We start from the raw sequence: 17,456 nt of genomic DNA, 5'->3' as shown, positions 1-17,456 counted from the left end.
AAAACTGTGGAGCTGACGAGTTTTTATTAACACGGACGTTCGAGGTTAAGATATATGGATTTGAAAGAATATGGCTAATTGGTTGGACTGGAGCTTTTTTGTGAATTTTTCTTTTCCTATTAAGGCTTTGGTCAAATGAGTGTACTGCATTTTTAACCATTTTAACCAAATAAATAAACAAATGAATGTGTAGTTATTGGTTTCGACTGCGTTACGAGTAAACTGCGACGATGAAAATTGTGGTGTTTTGGACGTTTAATAATGGGATTTGTCCACTTTGAGATTCATTTTAAATCAAAAGCACCATAAAGACAAAGACATAGAAAAGGCTTTTAACATTTTTTATTATTATTAATAACAATGTCTTAGATTGCACTTTCTTAAAAAATATCTCTTCACAACTTTTGATAACTGAAAAACTTGAAGAAACTCAGGAATGCCAGGTAAGAGAAGTGAAGTGCACGCTTTTTCTCAGATATAAACAATGAGCAGATGAGCAGAGTTTGGAAGATGCCAGCTGTGGACTCCTCAACAGAGAGAGGACACAACCAAGAGAGCTGGAACCACACCAAAGTCTGCCAAAAAGAGAGCATCGGCTGGGCTTTCACACTGGTTAAAATTGGTTGAAAATGCCTTTTAAAAAAGTGGCTGTGTGTTACCAACTTGCCTGTTTTAGGGGATGAGGTATGGCATGGGAGATGAGTCCTAATTCTTCCCTTCAAGCTCCTCCATCGAACACCTCCTCCAAACATCCTTCACCTCCACACTTCTTTAGAAAAACTACCCTTTACTGTGGGAAAAACAGCGTTGGCGCCTTCTGCTCCATGCTCCAAATTTTAAAAAACTAAATTTCCCCAAAAAAAACAACCAACATCTCCAAGGAGGAAACTGTGTCATTAAAAAAAACAATGCAGCACACTCACTCATGGAAAACAGGGTTCACCAAACGAGGTTGAACCACTTTGTTGACATTTAGGACGAATAAAACCACACGATAAACGCGTAGGACGACACGCACACACAATCACACACACACGCCACCATCGTTATCACTGCAAATGGAAATTCTCAAATGGCAACTTCAGGCCAAGTCACACAGCACTGCACCAAAGTCCCTCGACGCCTTAATATCACTGAGCAACAACAAAAAGAATGGGATCCTAAACCGCTAACAAAACAAAAGAAGATGCGTGTTAGAAATTTGTTTTCTGAACACAATAAAAAATTAAATAAATAAATTTGTGTCACTTCAATGAAACTCTGTTGAAACAAGGAATCGCACACACCGGCCCGGGAGACAGAAAACTTCATCACTCATATTCATAAACCGAAGGTTACTTTGAGTGAATATTAGCAACTTAAGAAAAGTAAAAATGACTACAGGTTGCTCAACGTGACACATCATAACTGCACTACAACAACAAAAACATCTCTCAGCCCATGCCATATTGTGGCCAACCAACCTGGAAGACGATTATCGGTTTCTGTTGCGGTTTTAAACACAACAAAAAAAAAAAGCGTTAACAAATCCCTCTGATACCGGCAACGCTGAAGTTTCTTCAATTGACAAAATTCACGTGTTTCTTTGTCTTACTTTGGTCAGTGAGTAGAGGAACTGCAGTGGTCAGACAGAAAGAGAAAAAGAGAGAGAGGAAGGCGCGTTTTTGTAGAACGTAAAAAACAACAACAGCACAACCAACCCTCCTTTCACGATTGTATTATGGTCGGATTCCAACACCAAACAAAAAGTATGGAGTCGTCAGGCTCGACAGGAGCGCTGCTAGGTTAAGTGGGTCCCAACATCATTTCCCCCCCCCCAATATGGGAGGTTTACAGGGAGGAGGAGGGGGGGGGGTAAAGATAGCAGGGAAGGGAGGGAGGGCTCAGTGTTCCCACCAGCAGCCCTTAAGGCTCCAGTTCAGTCTCCTCAGCATGTTTCTGCATGTGCATCAGCATGCCCTGCAACACACACAGACACATCCTCTGAATGAGTTCATATTTTTCATACTAAAACATATCAATGGGTATTTTGGGTAAAATAATTAAATATGCAAGGAAATTATAATGTAAAACTGATGTGAATATGTATGAGAAATATATTGTATTTTGTAAGATAATTGGTAAGTAAAGTTACATATTTGGAAGAGTTTAAAAAAAGATAGAGGAAGTTTGTTAATTCAGTAACAATGTTTTAGGGAGAAGGGGTGGGGATCCCACTCCTTTTCGGGCATGTCCCCAGAAAAAAAGAAGAAGAAAAAAAAAAAAGTGCTTTCTTATGATATATCTATGTTATCTAAATTTTTATTTTTCTGTATGACCTGATTTTCTGTTTTCTTTTACAAGAAAGATAGGGACTGCAGATGAAAAGTAGCCTGTATGGCTAAATCTAGTACATTTCCATGTTGGACTCTGTACTCATGTTGATTAAAAAGTGCGTTGTCCCTTTTAAAGAAAGAAAGAAAAAGAAAAAAAAGATATGTACTCCTCTGCGTACTAAAAAGACAATTTAATGGGGATTTTTTTTATTTTTATACCTGCTTGGAGCTGTTGCGTGCACAGATAAACTCTTCACAGTTTTTCCAGCGGCATTTCAGCGTCTGGGAGTTGGCACCGGTGTGGTCGTTGATCAGGTGCTGCTGCAGATGCTCCATCATCCCGAACACCAGCGAACAGCCGTGCCACTGTCAACACAAGACACCGTTCGTCACTGATAACCAGGGAACCCACCCGGGGGGGGGGGTCTGCGGATCGGAGAGAGGCTCAACAGGATCAGCTCTCCTTCCCTGCTGCTTGGTTAACGACGCAGTGCAGTTATTAAGCAAGACTGTACAAGAGGTAACAATGGGTCCCCCAAGTAGACAGTGCTTCATTTTAGAGGGTCTCGAGGGTGAAAGGTTGCAGCACCCGAGTCGTGTCTGTCAGTACCTAAGCTGAATGCAAAAGACGTCAAACCAACTAAAAGACTTTTCTCAGGTCTAGTGATTGTAGTTGGACTTCTTTTGCAAGTTTTGTCTTTAAGCTTTTAAGAGTTATTTATTTATTTATTATCTGCTCTAGCTTTTGCAAAGTTTTAGACACAGGTATTGTGATAATAATGGTCCAAAATGATGTGGAATTGCATAGTTGTTTTATTGAAAAACATCCCATTTTCTTGAGGAAACACCCTTAAACCCCTCCGCCAAATCACCCAAAAACTCCCCATCCCTCGCCTTACCCAGCAGCGGTAGTTCTGCATCAGGTTCAGCTTGACGGCCTGCACGCTGCCGTCGTAACAGCCCGTGTAGATCTGAAACACAAAATGAACACAAATAGTGTGTTGAGATCAGATCGTGAAGCTTATGTCTTCTAAAACCTGTATACATGTATCATAAGTAAAAAAAAACACAAAAAAAAAAACATATCAGCTCGTTATAATTTTCTTTTCTTTTTTAAAGATTACTTTTTTGGGGAATTTCTGCCTTCAATGGATAGGACTGCTGAAGGGAGAAAGGGGACATGCAGGAAACCGTCACAGGTAGGACTCGAACCCCGGACCTTCTGCTTCGAAGAATAAACCTCTACACACGTGCGCCACGAGCTAACCTGGCCAATCAGCTGGTTATAATTTAATTTAAATGCATTTTAATGCAAAAACACGTGACAGAAAACATAAGTGTAAACATTCTCCTCATGTCTGAGAGCCAATCAGATGAGTTGATTCCTTAATGGGCTACGGTTAGGCTCGATGCATTTCCTTGTATAATTTCACAGTTTTCCAAGCATATAGCTCCAAGAAAAAGCAGGCCTCTCACCATGTTCTTGTGGATAGCCATGCACATCACCATGTCCTTGTGTCCAGCATAGACCTGCAGCTGGTCGTGAGACTGGGGAGACAATAACAGGTTGAAATCCTTTCAGACTTTCATGAAAACGTGATGAAATGGCGTTCACACCCACATGTAAATGAGCAAATTGCTCAGTAGGTAACGACGTATTGTTTAGGGATGCAGACCTGTAGATCGTAGATGCGGACCAGTTTGTCCAGACAGGCGGTCACCATCACCTTCCCCAGGACGGACACCACGGTGACAGCGTGACTGTGGCCCTTATAGACCCGCACCAGCTCTCCTGTCTGTACAAGTGGCACAGAAAACAAAGTGTGATGTACGCACAGTATATTAAAAAGGTTCTCAAACATTGTTAATTGTAATTCAACTGCACTGTGCATATGGCCTTTCCTACAGTTTTGATAACATTGCAACATCAAGTCCTTATGTATTAAGAGATAAACAGGATGACTCACGTGGATGTTGTGTGCGTAGACACATTGATCACTGGATCCACTAAATACCAGGTCATTGACCACCTGAGAGGGAGAAACAATGAGAAATGAAAGCCAATCTAAAAAAAAAAATATCAATCCTCAGCTCCCATACATTTTAAAATAGGGCTGCACAATTAATCGCAAGATTTGTCAAAGGCAAAATATGTGTCAAACCATTCTGAATTAAGTATTGTGTTGCTGCAGATACGCCTCATCCTACAAACCCTATCCTACAGACTAAAGAAAACATATTTGTTTGGTACAGATCCTCGCCAAAAAAGAAAATCACACTATAATCATTTTTATTTTAATATTGTTCAATGAAAATAACAATAACAATACAAAAAGGATGATTCCCTCCAATATCGTGAATCACATCCAATCGCAATATCAGTCAAGATAATCACAATGAGATATTTACCTCATATCACGCAGCCCTACTTTAAAACATAAGTTCAGATAGTCGAGACTTGACACAGGAACAGATTTTCAATTATTGTCACTGATAATACACTGGTTTTCACACAATGTTGCCAGTGCTGATAGAATTATGAGTTAAAAGTTGTTTATCTTCCTGTTTTTCAAATGCTTACATGGACATGAGTTTTGATACCTTCATGCAGAGCACAGTTTTGATGTGTCCGTCCAGTGTGCGCAGCAGCAGGCCGTTCTTGGCGTCCCTCACGCTGATGGTGCTGTCGTAGGAGCCGACCAGCAGGATCCTCCGGGCTCCCTCCTGCGACGAGGCCAGGCAGCTCACGGCTCGCGGCCCGTGGCACTCAAACACATCCATCTGCTTGTTTGTCTATAATAATTGCAAAATAGAAAAGAAAGCATCTTAATAGAGGCCGTCCCTTGTTTCCGCCTTTCCTTTCCAAAGCTAGCTGACACGGGTAAATACATTTTCTGACACAATGCATTTCAAATTAGTTTTTCTTTCCCACTTGTGGCAAAGAGGTAAATGTGTCAAATTTACATTTCAAGACTTTAATAACAATGCACATACAACATACAAACTGTTGCTGCTCTCTAACTGGACAACTAGTCTGTGATGGTTCTTGGTAACGCTAGTTTTTATTATTGATTTAACGACTTCAATGAATCAGGTAATCGCTGGGTCTTAAAATGTCATGAGATAATGAAAAATGCCCAAAGTGACATCATAAAACAGTTCAAAACCAAAAGGTATTCAGTTTATGACCACATAAGAAAAAGAAAGCAGCAAATCCTCACATTTTAGAAGCTGTAATCATGAATTGTCTGGCATTTTTACTTGAAAAAATAGTAATAGTCGTTGCAGCCTTAGTTCATATACAAAATACTGAAAGGAAAAGGTTGAAAGGTGAGCTGAGATATTTCTGTCCCCTGAACATTTTCTATTTTCGTTTTTGTAATTTATCACTTTTTGTGTCAATAACTATAACATTTTTAATTCTGAATAAACTGAATGATACTGTATATCACGGGTTTAAAGGTTAACTGCTACAAGTACTTGGAACTTAGTCAAGAGACTTGGTATTAGTTATTTAAAAAAGGCACATCAATGAACAACACATTAACAACTTGAGGAAAGAAGTTTAATACATTTCCAAATAGCGTGTTTATCGTCAGCACCTCCTCTGGGAGCCCGGAATAACTTACTGAATAATTTACAGTAATATAATGGCTACACTGAATTTCTCACCTTGAGGTTAAAGGTCACCACTGTGCCGTTTGCCAGACCGGCAAACAAAGTCTTCCATCGACTGTGGAGGCAGAGGACTCGGTCTGACAGAGAGAACTGCTGCTCCAGTTCTCGCGTCTGTAGACGTCAAACAACATCAAGTGAATTGACTCAACTTGTGCTTTGAAGCACTGAACTGCAACAGTCTAAGAAAAGGACATGCTTTAAAGGTGAACACATAAGAAAATATGCTCCCAATTATACATATAAAAGTAGAGTGAAGAATAACGCCTCATGACACTCTTCTTCTATTTCCAATTATGTACAGTAAAAAAGAAAAAAAACTAAACCTGTTTCATAAATATGGCTACACAATTCACGGTCAATAAAAAGAGCCCAAATCAACAACAAAAATGACACAATAAAGACAAACGTGAGTAAGAATAAAAAACATTTCAGGAAAAAACTGTCCCGCTAACAATCAAAGCATTACTCAACAAATCCTGTAATGTGCATCCGACCAGATCAAACAGAGGAGGACTAATTCATTCATTGAGGTAATGGATAATCAACTATTAATGTGATTATACACTAAAAAGAAGATATGAGTTTTTACCTTGAGACTGTAGCAGCAGATGGTCTGGTCACTGGACCCGGAATAAAGGCGATGGTGCAGGCTGGGAGCCGCCGACACCAACAGGCTGCTCACTTTGGAGCTGTGACCCTCAAACACACCGACACATTTATGACTCTGCAACAAGAACAACAAAAGATACAAGTTTGTTCCGTTGTTGCATTCACAGAAAATTGGAAATAACACAGTTGTGGGTCCAACAAAAGGCCTGACACCCACCACCAGGTCGAAGGCTTTGACAGTCCGGTCTCCGGAGCACGTGTACAGCAGCCCGTTGTAGATCTGCATGGCGTTCACCGCCTCCTGGTGGCCCTCGAACACACCCTCGGTGGGCAAATCATCCTCACCGTGGTCAGAGAACGCATCTGGGAAACACACAAAAATACATACAGGAGCACAAAGAGAAAGAGCATTTCACTTTCCCTCACAAAGTACTTATTATTATTATTCACAGCTTAAATGGCAACAACAAATTCATAGGATCATAGAGTTGACGAATACAAATAAACTCTCTCCAGGTTGTAATATGTTTTCAACACAGAAAGAAATCAATTTCCAAAACTCAAATATAGTATTATGTCATGTTGGTCATCAAAGTACCTGGTTTAGCAAATGTCCTCTAAAACATTTCCTACCAACAATGTTCCAAGTGTAGTTTCTTATGTTTTTCTCTGGATGAACATTTAAATGATGCCTCAGGTTAAATATACACATTCTTAGAAAGTTGTGTCCATTCCTCACTGCACTTCTTATGCTCGTACTGCGTCACTGAAAGTCAACTAACAGCTCTATGAATATCTTTCCCATAAAAAGTAATTTGGGCACTCAGAGAGTCTATTTTAACCTAGTCAAGATGGATGACACTTGTAATTCTGGCTGCTTAGAAGATGGTATGATTTTATGTTTGGTTATGTATTCAAACATCAAGACTACCAGCGGGTGGTGTGTTACCATCACTGCAAAATAAGGAAAAACAAACTTATTTAAAAAAAATATATACTATTACTCTGTTTATAACAAACCTGGTCACTGTGCTGAGGTGAGAAATCCGTGTTTGAACTTGTCTCTACAGCTCTCTTATTTTTAAATTCTTAACAGAATTATTTATGTCACTTTTACTGTGATCAAACAAGAGCAACACTATAAATGTCTTCCAGGACAGACTGTCATAATTTTCCATATATTTACACAATATTGCATCTCCCCCCTCTCTACGACAGCTGGTTTTTCACTCCGCATGTCGTATGAACTTGTTCTGCTGGAGCATTAACCGACCCCTATAACATGAACACCTCTACAGACATAAACATACCTGATGAGGTCTTCGTTATCGTAGGCAACGTGATGGGAAACGGCATGTCACTGTGGGGAGAAAAGGTGGAAATGATGAGTGATTTTATCTTAGTTTAGTCTGTGAATAAAATGATCTGTGATTAGACAAAAGATCATAACTGGTCTTTAGGAACAGCACAATACAGGCTGGCAGGACACTCTTGAAAAAGGGATTTTTAATCTCAATGAGTCTTTTCCAGGTTAAATAAAGGCTTTTTTTGCAACTATTTGTCACTTTTATTGACATTTTCAATCCCACTTTAATATCATTTTAAATGTAAAACTGGTACAACAAACACTGACAAAACAATGTCAACCAAAGGTCCACTTATTCGCTTGTTCTGGAGCTTTTGAGCACATCCCACCGTCCTCATCAGCAGATGGAGTTTGCTTAGTGGCCATGGAACTGCAGATGTTCACACTTCCCACCTTGTGATAAAGTTGAAAGCTCCAGAACAAGCGAGTAAGTGGACCTTGGGTTGAGATTGTTTTGTCAGCGGCTGTTTCCAAAAGTCAAGAACGGGTCTTACCTCTCCGAGGATCGACACACATCCATGTCGCTGGTGGAGGTGACCTCGTTGCAGGCCAGGCTCTGCGGCTCGGGTCTGGAGGAGTCTGGGAGCTGGGCTGGAGGGAAAGCTGGAACCAGGGCAGCCATGTGGGGCTGCTGACCGGCTGCGGTGACCTCCATGCTTTCTTCTGAATCCAAGCTCAGCGCAAGTTCGGCACGGGCTACCTTGGGAAGCTCCACCATGTGTTTGGGGGATTTGGGGTCTTCTTTCTGAAGTTTGATGGTCGGAAAGAGCCGTCTAGATGCTTCCTCAACGCCCTCCATGTTCATGTCGCCCTCTCTATCTTCTGAAGGGAGAGTGGAGGTGCTGACCTGGGAGCTTCTCCTGCGTGGTCGAAGCCACCTCGGCCTCAAGGCCTCCCCATCTATCTCGGTGTCACTGCTCTCGGCCTGCTCCGTCCCCTGGGCCTTCTTCAACACCTTCCTCTTCTTCAGCTTCCTTACACGCTTTCCGTTCCTCAGTTCAGATGGAGAGGCAGGCAGATTGAGGATGGAGGGGGGCTCAAAGGACTGTGTGGCTGCACAGTCAATAACGCTCCCCTCCTCGGAGCCCCTCCTGCTGGCCAAGAGAAGCTTTATGGGAGTTTTGGAGTCAGACAAAGAGGTAAGAGAGTTTTGATTTGCCTGTATGGACTTTTCCATTGTCTCAACCAGTGCCGACAAGCTCTCCTTGCAGTCTGCAGGCTCGGCAAAGTTGTCCCAATTGTGTTCTGTGTTCGTTTGGTACAGCTCTGGCTTTCTTTCAGAAGATGGCTGGAAATGAAGGGTAGGGTCTGCAAGAGTTTCAGATGCACATTGATCAGTACACTGCAAATTTAACTGGCATGAACAGAAACTAAGAGGACTTTTTTGAGCATTTTCTCCATTGTTCCTCGAGTTAACACACTTATCTAAATGTAAAAAATCTGGCAGGTAAATCTCATGATTGTCTATTGCTATGTGTAATAAATTGAAATTTTGGGACTAGGTAGTCTTGGCAGAGGTATATGTTTTAAAGGGTAAAGCCCCACAGGATTGTGTGGATGCCTTTAAACAAAGTATATAAAATTAAATATAATATAATTATATTTAATTTATTATATATAATATAAAATTTAAATCAGCAAAATATCTTTGAGGTCTAACGTGCTGAATGCATTCACTTTCTCATAAAACATTTTGGGAATATTTTAGAGTCAGCAATGTTTACATCCATGTTTTCTAGATAACAGTCTTCTTTTTTTACTAGTTTTTTACCAGCACATTGCTACGTTTCTTGAAATATAACTGCTGCCATGTACTGTCCATCGCTGGTGCTTGAAAACATGGGCAGAAATGTATTGTATGATGTTACCTGGCGGAGAGGCTGCAGCAGGAGCGACAGGCAGCTCGGGAGTGGTGCTGTGAGCACAGTGGGTTATATTGCCCACAGGGTCCGGCTCTGAGCAGACATGGACAGGAGACAGAGGCTCCTGTTTGATAACTAAAGGCATAAAGGGGAGGCTGGAGGAGGGAGGGGAGGCACGCTCGGCAGGAGGACCAGGACTGGGGGGGGCAGCAGAGTCAGAGGAGAGCAGAATGGAGGAGGGCATGTGTGGCTCAGCTTCTACTGAATCCATCTTTTCTTCTTTCAGTTTGACCTGAGGTGCTTCCTCCAAACTACCTGTATAAAACAAATAGCATCAAGAAAACGGTTTATTTCAGTATTTCAAGAGCTTAAAATGTGATGTACTACATGTGTGCTACGTCAACTACAATGATAACTATTTGTGTGATGGTCAAATACTTCTAAAATGCTGTGGTTTCTGTAGTTCTTTATAGTAGTAGTAACCTCTAATGTAGTCAATGGCAGGAAAAAACACCATTTACTATAACATTTTCATGTGTTTCATACTAAGACATGTCCTCCTTACCTTGCATTCCTTTCAGTAACTCGATGCGCTTGTTTCTCAGTGTGCTCATCTCTCCAGTCATCTAAGTAAGACAAAAATCATACAATGGTTCTAAGTGGGTAGTATATAGTATGATACCATACTTTCATCCAGTCTTACCCACACACACCCTAATAAAAGGTTACATATGTAATCATGGTTCTCTCCACCCAGCTACAATGTACACACAGGCACCCTTAAAGACAGTTTGTCCTACAGTGAAAGTAAGAGAGTCATTTTCGATAGAAATACTACGCTAAGCTCAGCAAACTGTGGACATCTGCTTCAAATGTACTGGCCCCAAAAACTAGCCAAATCTCCAGGAGAGAAACAGCCTCTCTGTCTTACACTCACAAACACGAGTGTATATAAACACATACACAGCAACCTGCTTTCAAATCAAAATGAAAAGTGCTTTTATGACATCCACAACTCAAAAGATGGAGACTTCTTTTCACCTGCTGTTTAACCACCATGAGACGCTGCACCTCTATGTAGGCGGCCTCCAGCGTAGCCCGGGCCTGGATCAGGCTGGTGTCCACAGTCTGCAGGGAGCGACTCAGCTCTTCCTCCCGCAGAGACACAGCCAGCAGCTGGTCGATCTGTAAACGCTCTGCACAGAGGTGCCAAAAGTACACTTGTGAACCATCGGTAGCTTTGCACAACCTAAAGTTTCATGTCGTCTTGGTTAGCTTAAAATGGATTTAGACTGAAGCTGTGAAATCATTCCACCAGGATCATGAAGTTACATTAGCGGAGATAATATACTACAGAGAAAACCATACATTTTAAAACAATACAGTACACACGTGACCTCATTAATGCAACAGAACTCGTAGATACTAACCTTTTTTGGATTTGACTTTCCTTCTTTTGTTATTGTGTTTCAAGGAAGACGTCTCTGCACTTGGAACGTCCTACAAAGGAGAAACAATATTATATATTATATATATATTCTGCCTGTTGTATTAAAGTAGATTCGAAATTGATATCGTCTTTTTTATTGCATGCATTATTCCTCCTTTCAAAACCTTGCGCATACATTACCTACAATGCAACTCGACAGTTTGGTAGGATATTTAGATGTTATGCTCGTGATGGCTAATGTGGCCTCGAGCCTCTTGCCTCAAGCAGAGATGAGGAGCGGGCTACAGAAGTCTCACTTCTTCCTAACTCCACAGCACCAGATTTGTTTTCATTTTCAAACTTGTAGTATTTATCTAACTTTACACAGCACCCTCCATATACAACTTTTTTTACACGTGCGGTAGTACTCCTCAAGACCTTTAAACAGACATTAATGTGTAAAATCGGTGGAGTTCCCCTTTAACGCCGTTTCCTTCACTCACCCCAGCTGCTCTTCGTCTTTTTCCTGTTCCCTGGCTGTCGTACAGCTCCGTCCCCGAACTGCTGTCGCCGAGCACTGAATCAGACCGCTGGAGGGCCTTCACTGTCGCAGACGTTAGCTTGTCTGGCTGCTTCTGTGCTAAAGCCTCAAACTGGCCGAGCATCTGCTCCACCTCTTGCTGACGTTGAGTGTCTTTGTTCCCTTGAGCGAATATGGGATCGGGAGAAACGGAGGATCCCTGCTGCTCTGAGCTTCGGGCTTCTCTTTGTGCCGTCTCCTTTGACATGAGGGATGTAAACAGGGAGTGAGAGGATGCAGGGGCGATGCTGCTCTCGGATAAGGAACGCTTTCGGGAGGCAGAGTTGTCCATCATAGACTCCCACTGGAAACCCTCTAGCAGGGGAATGTCCTCTTCCTCCTGGCTCTGGTCCTCCTGCTCTATCGGCACCATTTCTATCCCAAACCTGGAGGACAGACAGGACAAAACATGAGCTTGAAGTAGCTGAAATCAAAAACAACGTACAAAGAATGCATCAAACTCTAAATGTAAGATCAAACATTCACCTCGGCATGCCTTTCCCTTTGTCTTGCTTCTTCCTGACCTCCTGATACACCTGTTCCCAGTTCACATTGCGTCGAGACCCGGAGGAGCTGATGAGCTGCCGCACAGTTGGTTTGAGCCCCGAGTCCTTTTCTGTGTCACTTCGCCGCGACTCGCTCAGGTTTCGCACCCGTCTGGCAATGTTCAGGTTGGGCTCATGGCCACCCGTTTTACTCTTGGTGCTGATGTGTTTGGTCAGGTCACGTTTCAAGACGGGAGGCAGGTCAAGTTTGGACAGACTCGATGTGTTTGACCCTGAGCCCGTCTGAGCTTCACCACTCCTGGAGGTGTCACTCTCTGAGCTCTGCCCGGCTTCGACAGCCTGCATGGCTTCATCTGGGGCCCCCGGGCACGTTTCCTTCTCCACTCTCCTCCTGTTCTCCTCGTCTTCCCGGCTTGAGGCTGCAGGCTCGGAGCTCTCCGTGGTAGAAGTGCTGACTTGCAATGATTGGAGAAACTGGCTGCTGTCTGAAGATTGCAACGCGGGCTTTTCCAGCCTGGCTGAGTCAGGCAGATTTGTTTTAGCTGCATTCTGCCTGTTTTCTTTGTTCATGCCAATCTGACTCTGTACGTGATCCCTCTGCTGCTCCTCCACAATGTGCAGTGTCATTTCCATCCTGTTGTTTCTAGAGCTATCCAAAGAGCCCCTCTTTTCTAACACAATCTGTCTGGCTTTCTTGAATGTTTCTGGGAGCTGCCGTTCTTGCCTTGACAGAAGGGGCCCGACAGGTGGAGCCTGGGAACTGAATCCACTCGGCTTTGCGGTTGATTTTGATTGTGGGTGCGCTTGACTTGAGGCCATGCTGTGTTGAGCACCACCGTTGAGACCAGGAAGTGAGGACATCTTCCAATCTTTATGTAGCAATGGCTTAATTGCCTTCTGATTTGAGGGACCGGATGCGGCGTTCTGGGGGGCGTCTGTCTGAGCACTGCTGCTTCTACTGCCGCTGCTACTCCTTTCTCTGGGTTTGGTTTTGGGGCTCGTTTTATGTCTCCCTTTCTCTTCCATACTTTGTCCACTCGAGGTCAACTGTCCCGGTTTCTGTTCAGGTCGGGACTGTCTGTTAAAAGCACTGGTTTCCTGTGCCTTATCCTGTTTCTGGGGTTTGGGGACTATGGGGTGCTTCTCTGATGAGTTTGGGTTGGTATCCTTATTGGGTAAGGATTCAAAACCCTTTGTGACAGGATAGGGCGACCAGCGGCAGGCTTTGTCCAGCTTTGGATTGCTACCAAAGGCCTTAGAGCTCTTACTGCTGCTGTGGTCAGGTTCTGCTGTCTGCCCCTCCCCATTCTTAAGCCCATCACAGTGCTGACCTCCCAGGCCATTGCCTGTATTTTGAAACTGGTTAAGAGCCTGGCCAAAAAAACAGGGTGGAGGGGGATAGAGAGGAACAGGCCCTAAAAGGCTCAGGGGCCGGCTCTTTTGGTGGTTCTGGGCAATGTTGTTTCGACCATAGACCCCGTTACTACTGCCTCCATTGCTGAGCCAAGGCAGTCGACTTCGTTGATTGCCAGAAAATGCACCATGATCCCACTGCTTGTTGCCCAAACCTTCCTGGCTATGAAAGCTTCCACCACCAAACTCCCCAGATCCAAACTTCTGAAGATTGGGAGGCTCCTGAGCATGCCAGGTGGCACTCTTTCCCTGTTTACTGTGCTGCCAGGGTTGTGCATCTGCATTGGAATTATATTGGTTGCCCCTGTACCAAGTTCTGTGGTGAGTGGATCCACCAAAACCCTGCGATTGATGCTTGAAGGCATACTGCAGCCGGTAGTGCTCCTTAGCTTCTTTTAACCTCTGAGTCATCTCCTCCTTTTTCCTTCGAGCCTCTTCTTCTTTTGCCAGCTTTGCAGCAGCAGCCTCCTTTTCTTTTCTACAGACAAAAGACAGATATCAATATATATATATTACGAATTAATTAATTTGCTACTTGTTTGCAGGCCCACAACTTTATTGTTTCTATTAACTCTCACTGTGCTCAACAGCCAGCTGTTTTTCATTAATGAATGGACAGATGTGTATATACTGTAGGCAATTGCCATATCAACTTAAAGGTGATATAAAATGTATAAATCATTTTGTTACTGCTGGCCTCAAGTGAGCAAAAAATTAGTTAAGGCAGGTTAAAGGTTCCTTTGCTGCAATGCTTGCAGCAACTGCATTTCAGATACACTGGAAATTGTTTAACAAGACTTATAAACTGGCCTACTGTTGCCAGATGTCAAGGATTAGTTCACAGTGTGACCTACAGCACTGACCACAGAGGGAAAAGATCTGGCACGTGACCGGCTGACAGCTGAATGCTTTTGCCTTCAACAGTCGTGACACGTAACGCACTTTCTCAACTGCTCCAGATATTTTCCTAATTTTCCCAGTAGGACAGTGAGGTCAACTTAGTGTGTCAAGCCACAAATGGCATATTTGTAGTCTTGTGTTTTTACAATCCTAATGTAGTTTATTTTAGATCATCACAGGGTTGGAGTGAAGGTTTTTTTGTAGTGTTTTGCCAAACTTGTGTCTGAACTTTGTGTGTGCAGTCATGCTTTTATTTTAGGCTGCAGTCCTGACATATGACTCCAGCAGCAGCTCCACTTCAAGCAGCAGTTAAATCAGGCCTGTGAGCACCACTGAGCTAAAATGTGCCTATACATGGAGTATGTACACACCAACGACAAACTCGCGAGCTATCACTTACATTTGTGGTTGAATCTTAACAACATTATAACAAACATCGATCAGTGTTCCTATTGTAATGGAAATATTTCCCGCTGCTGAGTTTTACAAACTGCAATATTTCTTATGGGTTCTGGACTTCTGATTACAAATAGTCAACATGAAATATTCAATATGAAATAGGTTTTGTTATACAAAAAAACTGTAATTTCTCATACTGGCAATACAAACAATTTAATTTACAGTTTATTATAAGCATTAAAAATAAAATGTATGTAACAAAATGCATGTTTCACTGATAAATAAGCATTAGACTATTTCTTTTTTTGTCCAAAAAACTACTACAACTTTTTTTTTTTTAAAGCACCATTACTGACTATTATTCTCCCAGCTGCAATAATAGCATGACTGTCTTACCTGAGCTGTTCTTTTCTCTTCTCAATCAGGTCCACCAACGCCTGGTCGAAGTAGTCCTCTTCACGGTCGTTCCCAGCATACTTATGTTCTGTGGCCTCCACATTCTGTTTGTGCGTTGGACTGGAAATGTGGCTGGCATAATCGGTCAGGCTCACCACCGTTACCTTGCACACTCTGCACTCGTGTCCGCAGTCCCTGGGGAGGGAAGGCGAGAGCGGGCGATCAATCGTTCCTTCAGGCATTGTCCCGATCTGGTCTGATTTGTTTTTATGTGCCTGCAGAGCCTGCGACGACGTACTCCGGCTCTACTTTCTGTTACTTAAAGTCAAAATAAAATCAGGAGAGGAGAATACTCAACAATCCTTAAAAGATAACTTGTCCAAATTCTCTATCTGTCACAGATCAGGAGGTAGCTAACTTGTAATTTTCGCTTGTTAAAAAAAAAAAGTTAAAATCTTTTTCGTCCTGATCTTGTCTTTTCCTTCTTCAGCAGGCCATGGGTGGCAGGGCGAGGGCAGGAGGAGCAGCCAGGCTGGATCCAGGCAGCATGCTAATCTAGCTGTTTATGTCCAGCCACCACAAGCAGCCATGCAGCACAGCACTGGGTCGCGTGGAGGGGAGAGAGGCACAGTGCCCTCAGCCTAGTGCTCTTTCATGATGGTGTCTGCTGCACTCTGAGACTCTACACAAGGCAATGACTGTATTTGACCTCCCACATCTCTCTGAGAGCATGGACCCCCCCCCCTTCAAGCCAGCACGTGTTATTAGAACAGGCCTGAGCATCCTGCTGACCAATCCCAAGCAAAGCCTGCGTAACTGGAGCCTTGTGCAGCTGCTCATAGCCGCCACTTCAAAACCTCTCCCAAGTATGTCATCCTTTCGTAATTCAGTACTTTGTCGCGGCGGAATTCCTGCTGTCATCCTACTTCCGGTCAGTCTGTCAAATCTCACGTTATAAGCCATTTATTTACTTTTATTTATTTGACACGTTATTTCTCAGCTGCAGTGGTGGGAGAAATGCAACCTGAATTAGCAATGATGAATTCCTAAGCATGGACCTCACATATAGAGCTGTGTCAAGCTGTAGTTAAAGTTAAGCTTCAGCCATACCATTCCTCGACAGACAGAAATCAAAGCAACAACTCCGGTCCTTAATCAGAATTTGCTCCACTCCAGATACTTCGCTCTCAGCGACAGGCCACATACTTTTACTAATCTACATGGGAGTCACAAGATAGCCAGTTGCCTTCTATCGCTCATGCCTGTTGTTCCGGGAGAGATTGTGTCTAAATATATTTGCCACGGTTGAGACAGCTGCCCATATATCCACTTGCCCGATAACTGTGAAGAACACGTGCCTTTGTGCACACGCGCCTCATGACCCAAATACATTTGGACAAAACTCTTGAAACAAATTCACACCTTTTGCATATTGACACTACTAATTCATTTAAAAATTGTGTATTGAATAAAATCATAGTCCAAATTACGATAGTAAAACTTGTCCCAGATGTTGTTCTAAATATTATTTGAGAAACAAAACATTTCTATTTAACTCATTTCTGCAAAAGAAATCTATGTGTTAGAGTCATGATATATAATCACATAATATCTGTGCATTTTGTTTATTTTTGGAGAAACTGAACAACAACTCACCGGCCTTTGAGCTTCTCCAGCTCACGATGGTGGAGCATACTTCTCATGTGCTCATCCATCTCCTGCAGATAGACGTTAAACAGACATTTCTTTTAGGCATCCATAAGTTTCCTGCAAACCTTGTTTAGTTAAGCGGTAGATAACAAGTTATTGTGTAATTTTTAATTTTTCAGATATTTGTCTGATATAATTGTAGGCCTGTCGCAATATGCAATAAATCAATTAATATGCAATTAATTGATCGAGCTCATTTTTATTTATCATGCAGATAAATAAAAATGAGCTTGATCATTTTTAAATGGAAATCATCACGTCCGGAAAAATTTTCATTTTATTTAATGTTTTTG

The 17,456-nt window shown here is 42.5% G+C and overlaps 1 protein-coding gene across 1 annotated transcript; it reads right to left on the bottom strand.

The window, feature by feature from the left end:
- Nucleotides 1-327: 327 nt before the first annotated feature.
- znf106a (zinc finger protein 106a) lies at nucleotides 328-17,169 on the bottom strand. The gene is made up of 20 exons (XM_039786559.1): nucleotides 17,110-17,169; nucleotides 15,454-15,648; nucleotides 12,326-14,236; nucleotides 11,763-12,225; nucleotides 11,261-11,330; nucleotides 10,872-11,026; nucleotides 10,396-10,456; nucleotides 9,837-10,145; nucleotides 8,463-9,276; nucleotides 7,913-7,962; nucleotides 6,820-6,965; nucleotides 6,583-6,717; nucleotides 5,988-6,104; nucleotides 4,917-5,108; nucleotides 4,283-4,345; nucleotides 3,992-4,111; nucleotides 3,792-3,863; nucleotides 3,215-3,286; nucleotides 2,535-2,681; nucleotides 328-1,959 (listed from the first exon to the last, which is right to left on the bottom strand). Exons 1-20 carry the CDS (start codon nucleotides 17,166-17,168, stop codon nucleotides 1,906-1,908), a joined length of 5,205 nt encoding a protein of 1,734 aa, XP_039642493.1. The 5' UTR covers nucleotide 17,169; the 3' UTR covers nucleotides 328-1,905.
- Between the last annotated feature and the right edge of the window lie 287 nt (nucleotides 17,170-17,456).

The sequence above is a fragment of the Perca fluviatilis genome, chromosome 20 (genome assembly GCF_010015445.1).
Source record: "Perca fluviatilis chromosome 20, GENO_Pfluv_1.0, whole genome shotgun sequence".
In the NCBI taxonomy this organism is placed as follows: domain Eukaryota; kingdom Metazoa; phylum Chordata; class Actinopteri; order Perciformes; family Percidae; genus Perca; species Perca fluviatilis.
Note: the sequence above shows the minus strand (reverse complement) of the source record. Positions and strands in the feature narration are given on the sequence as shown.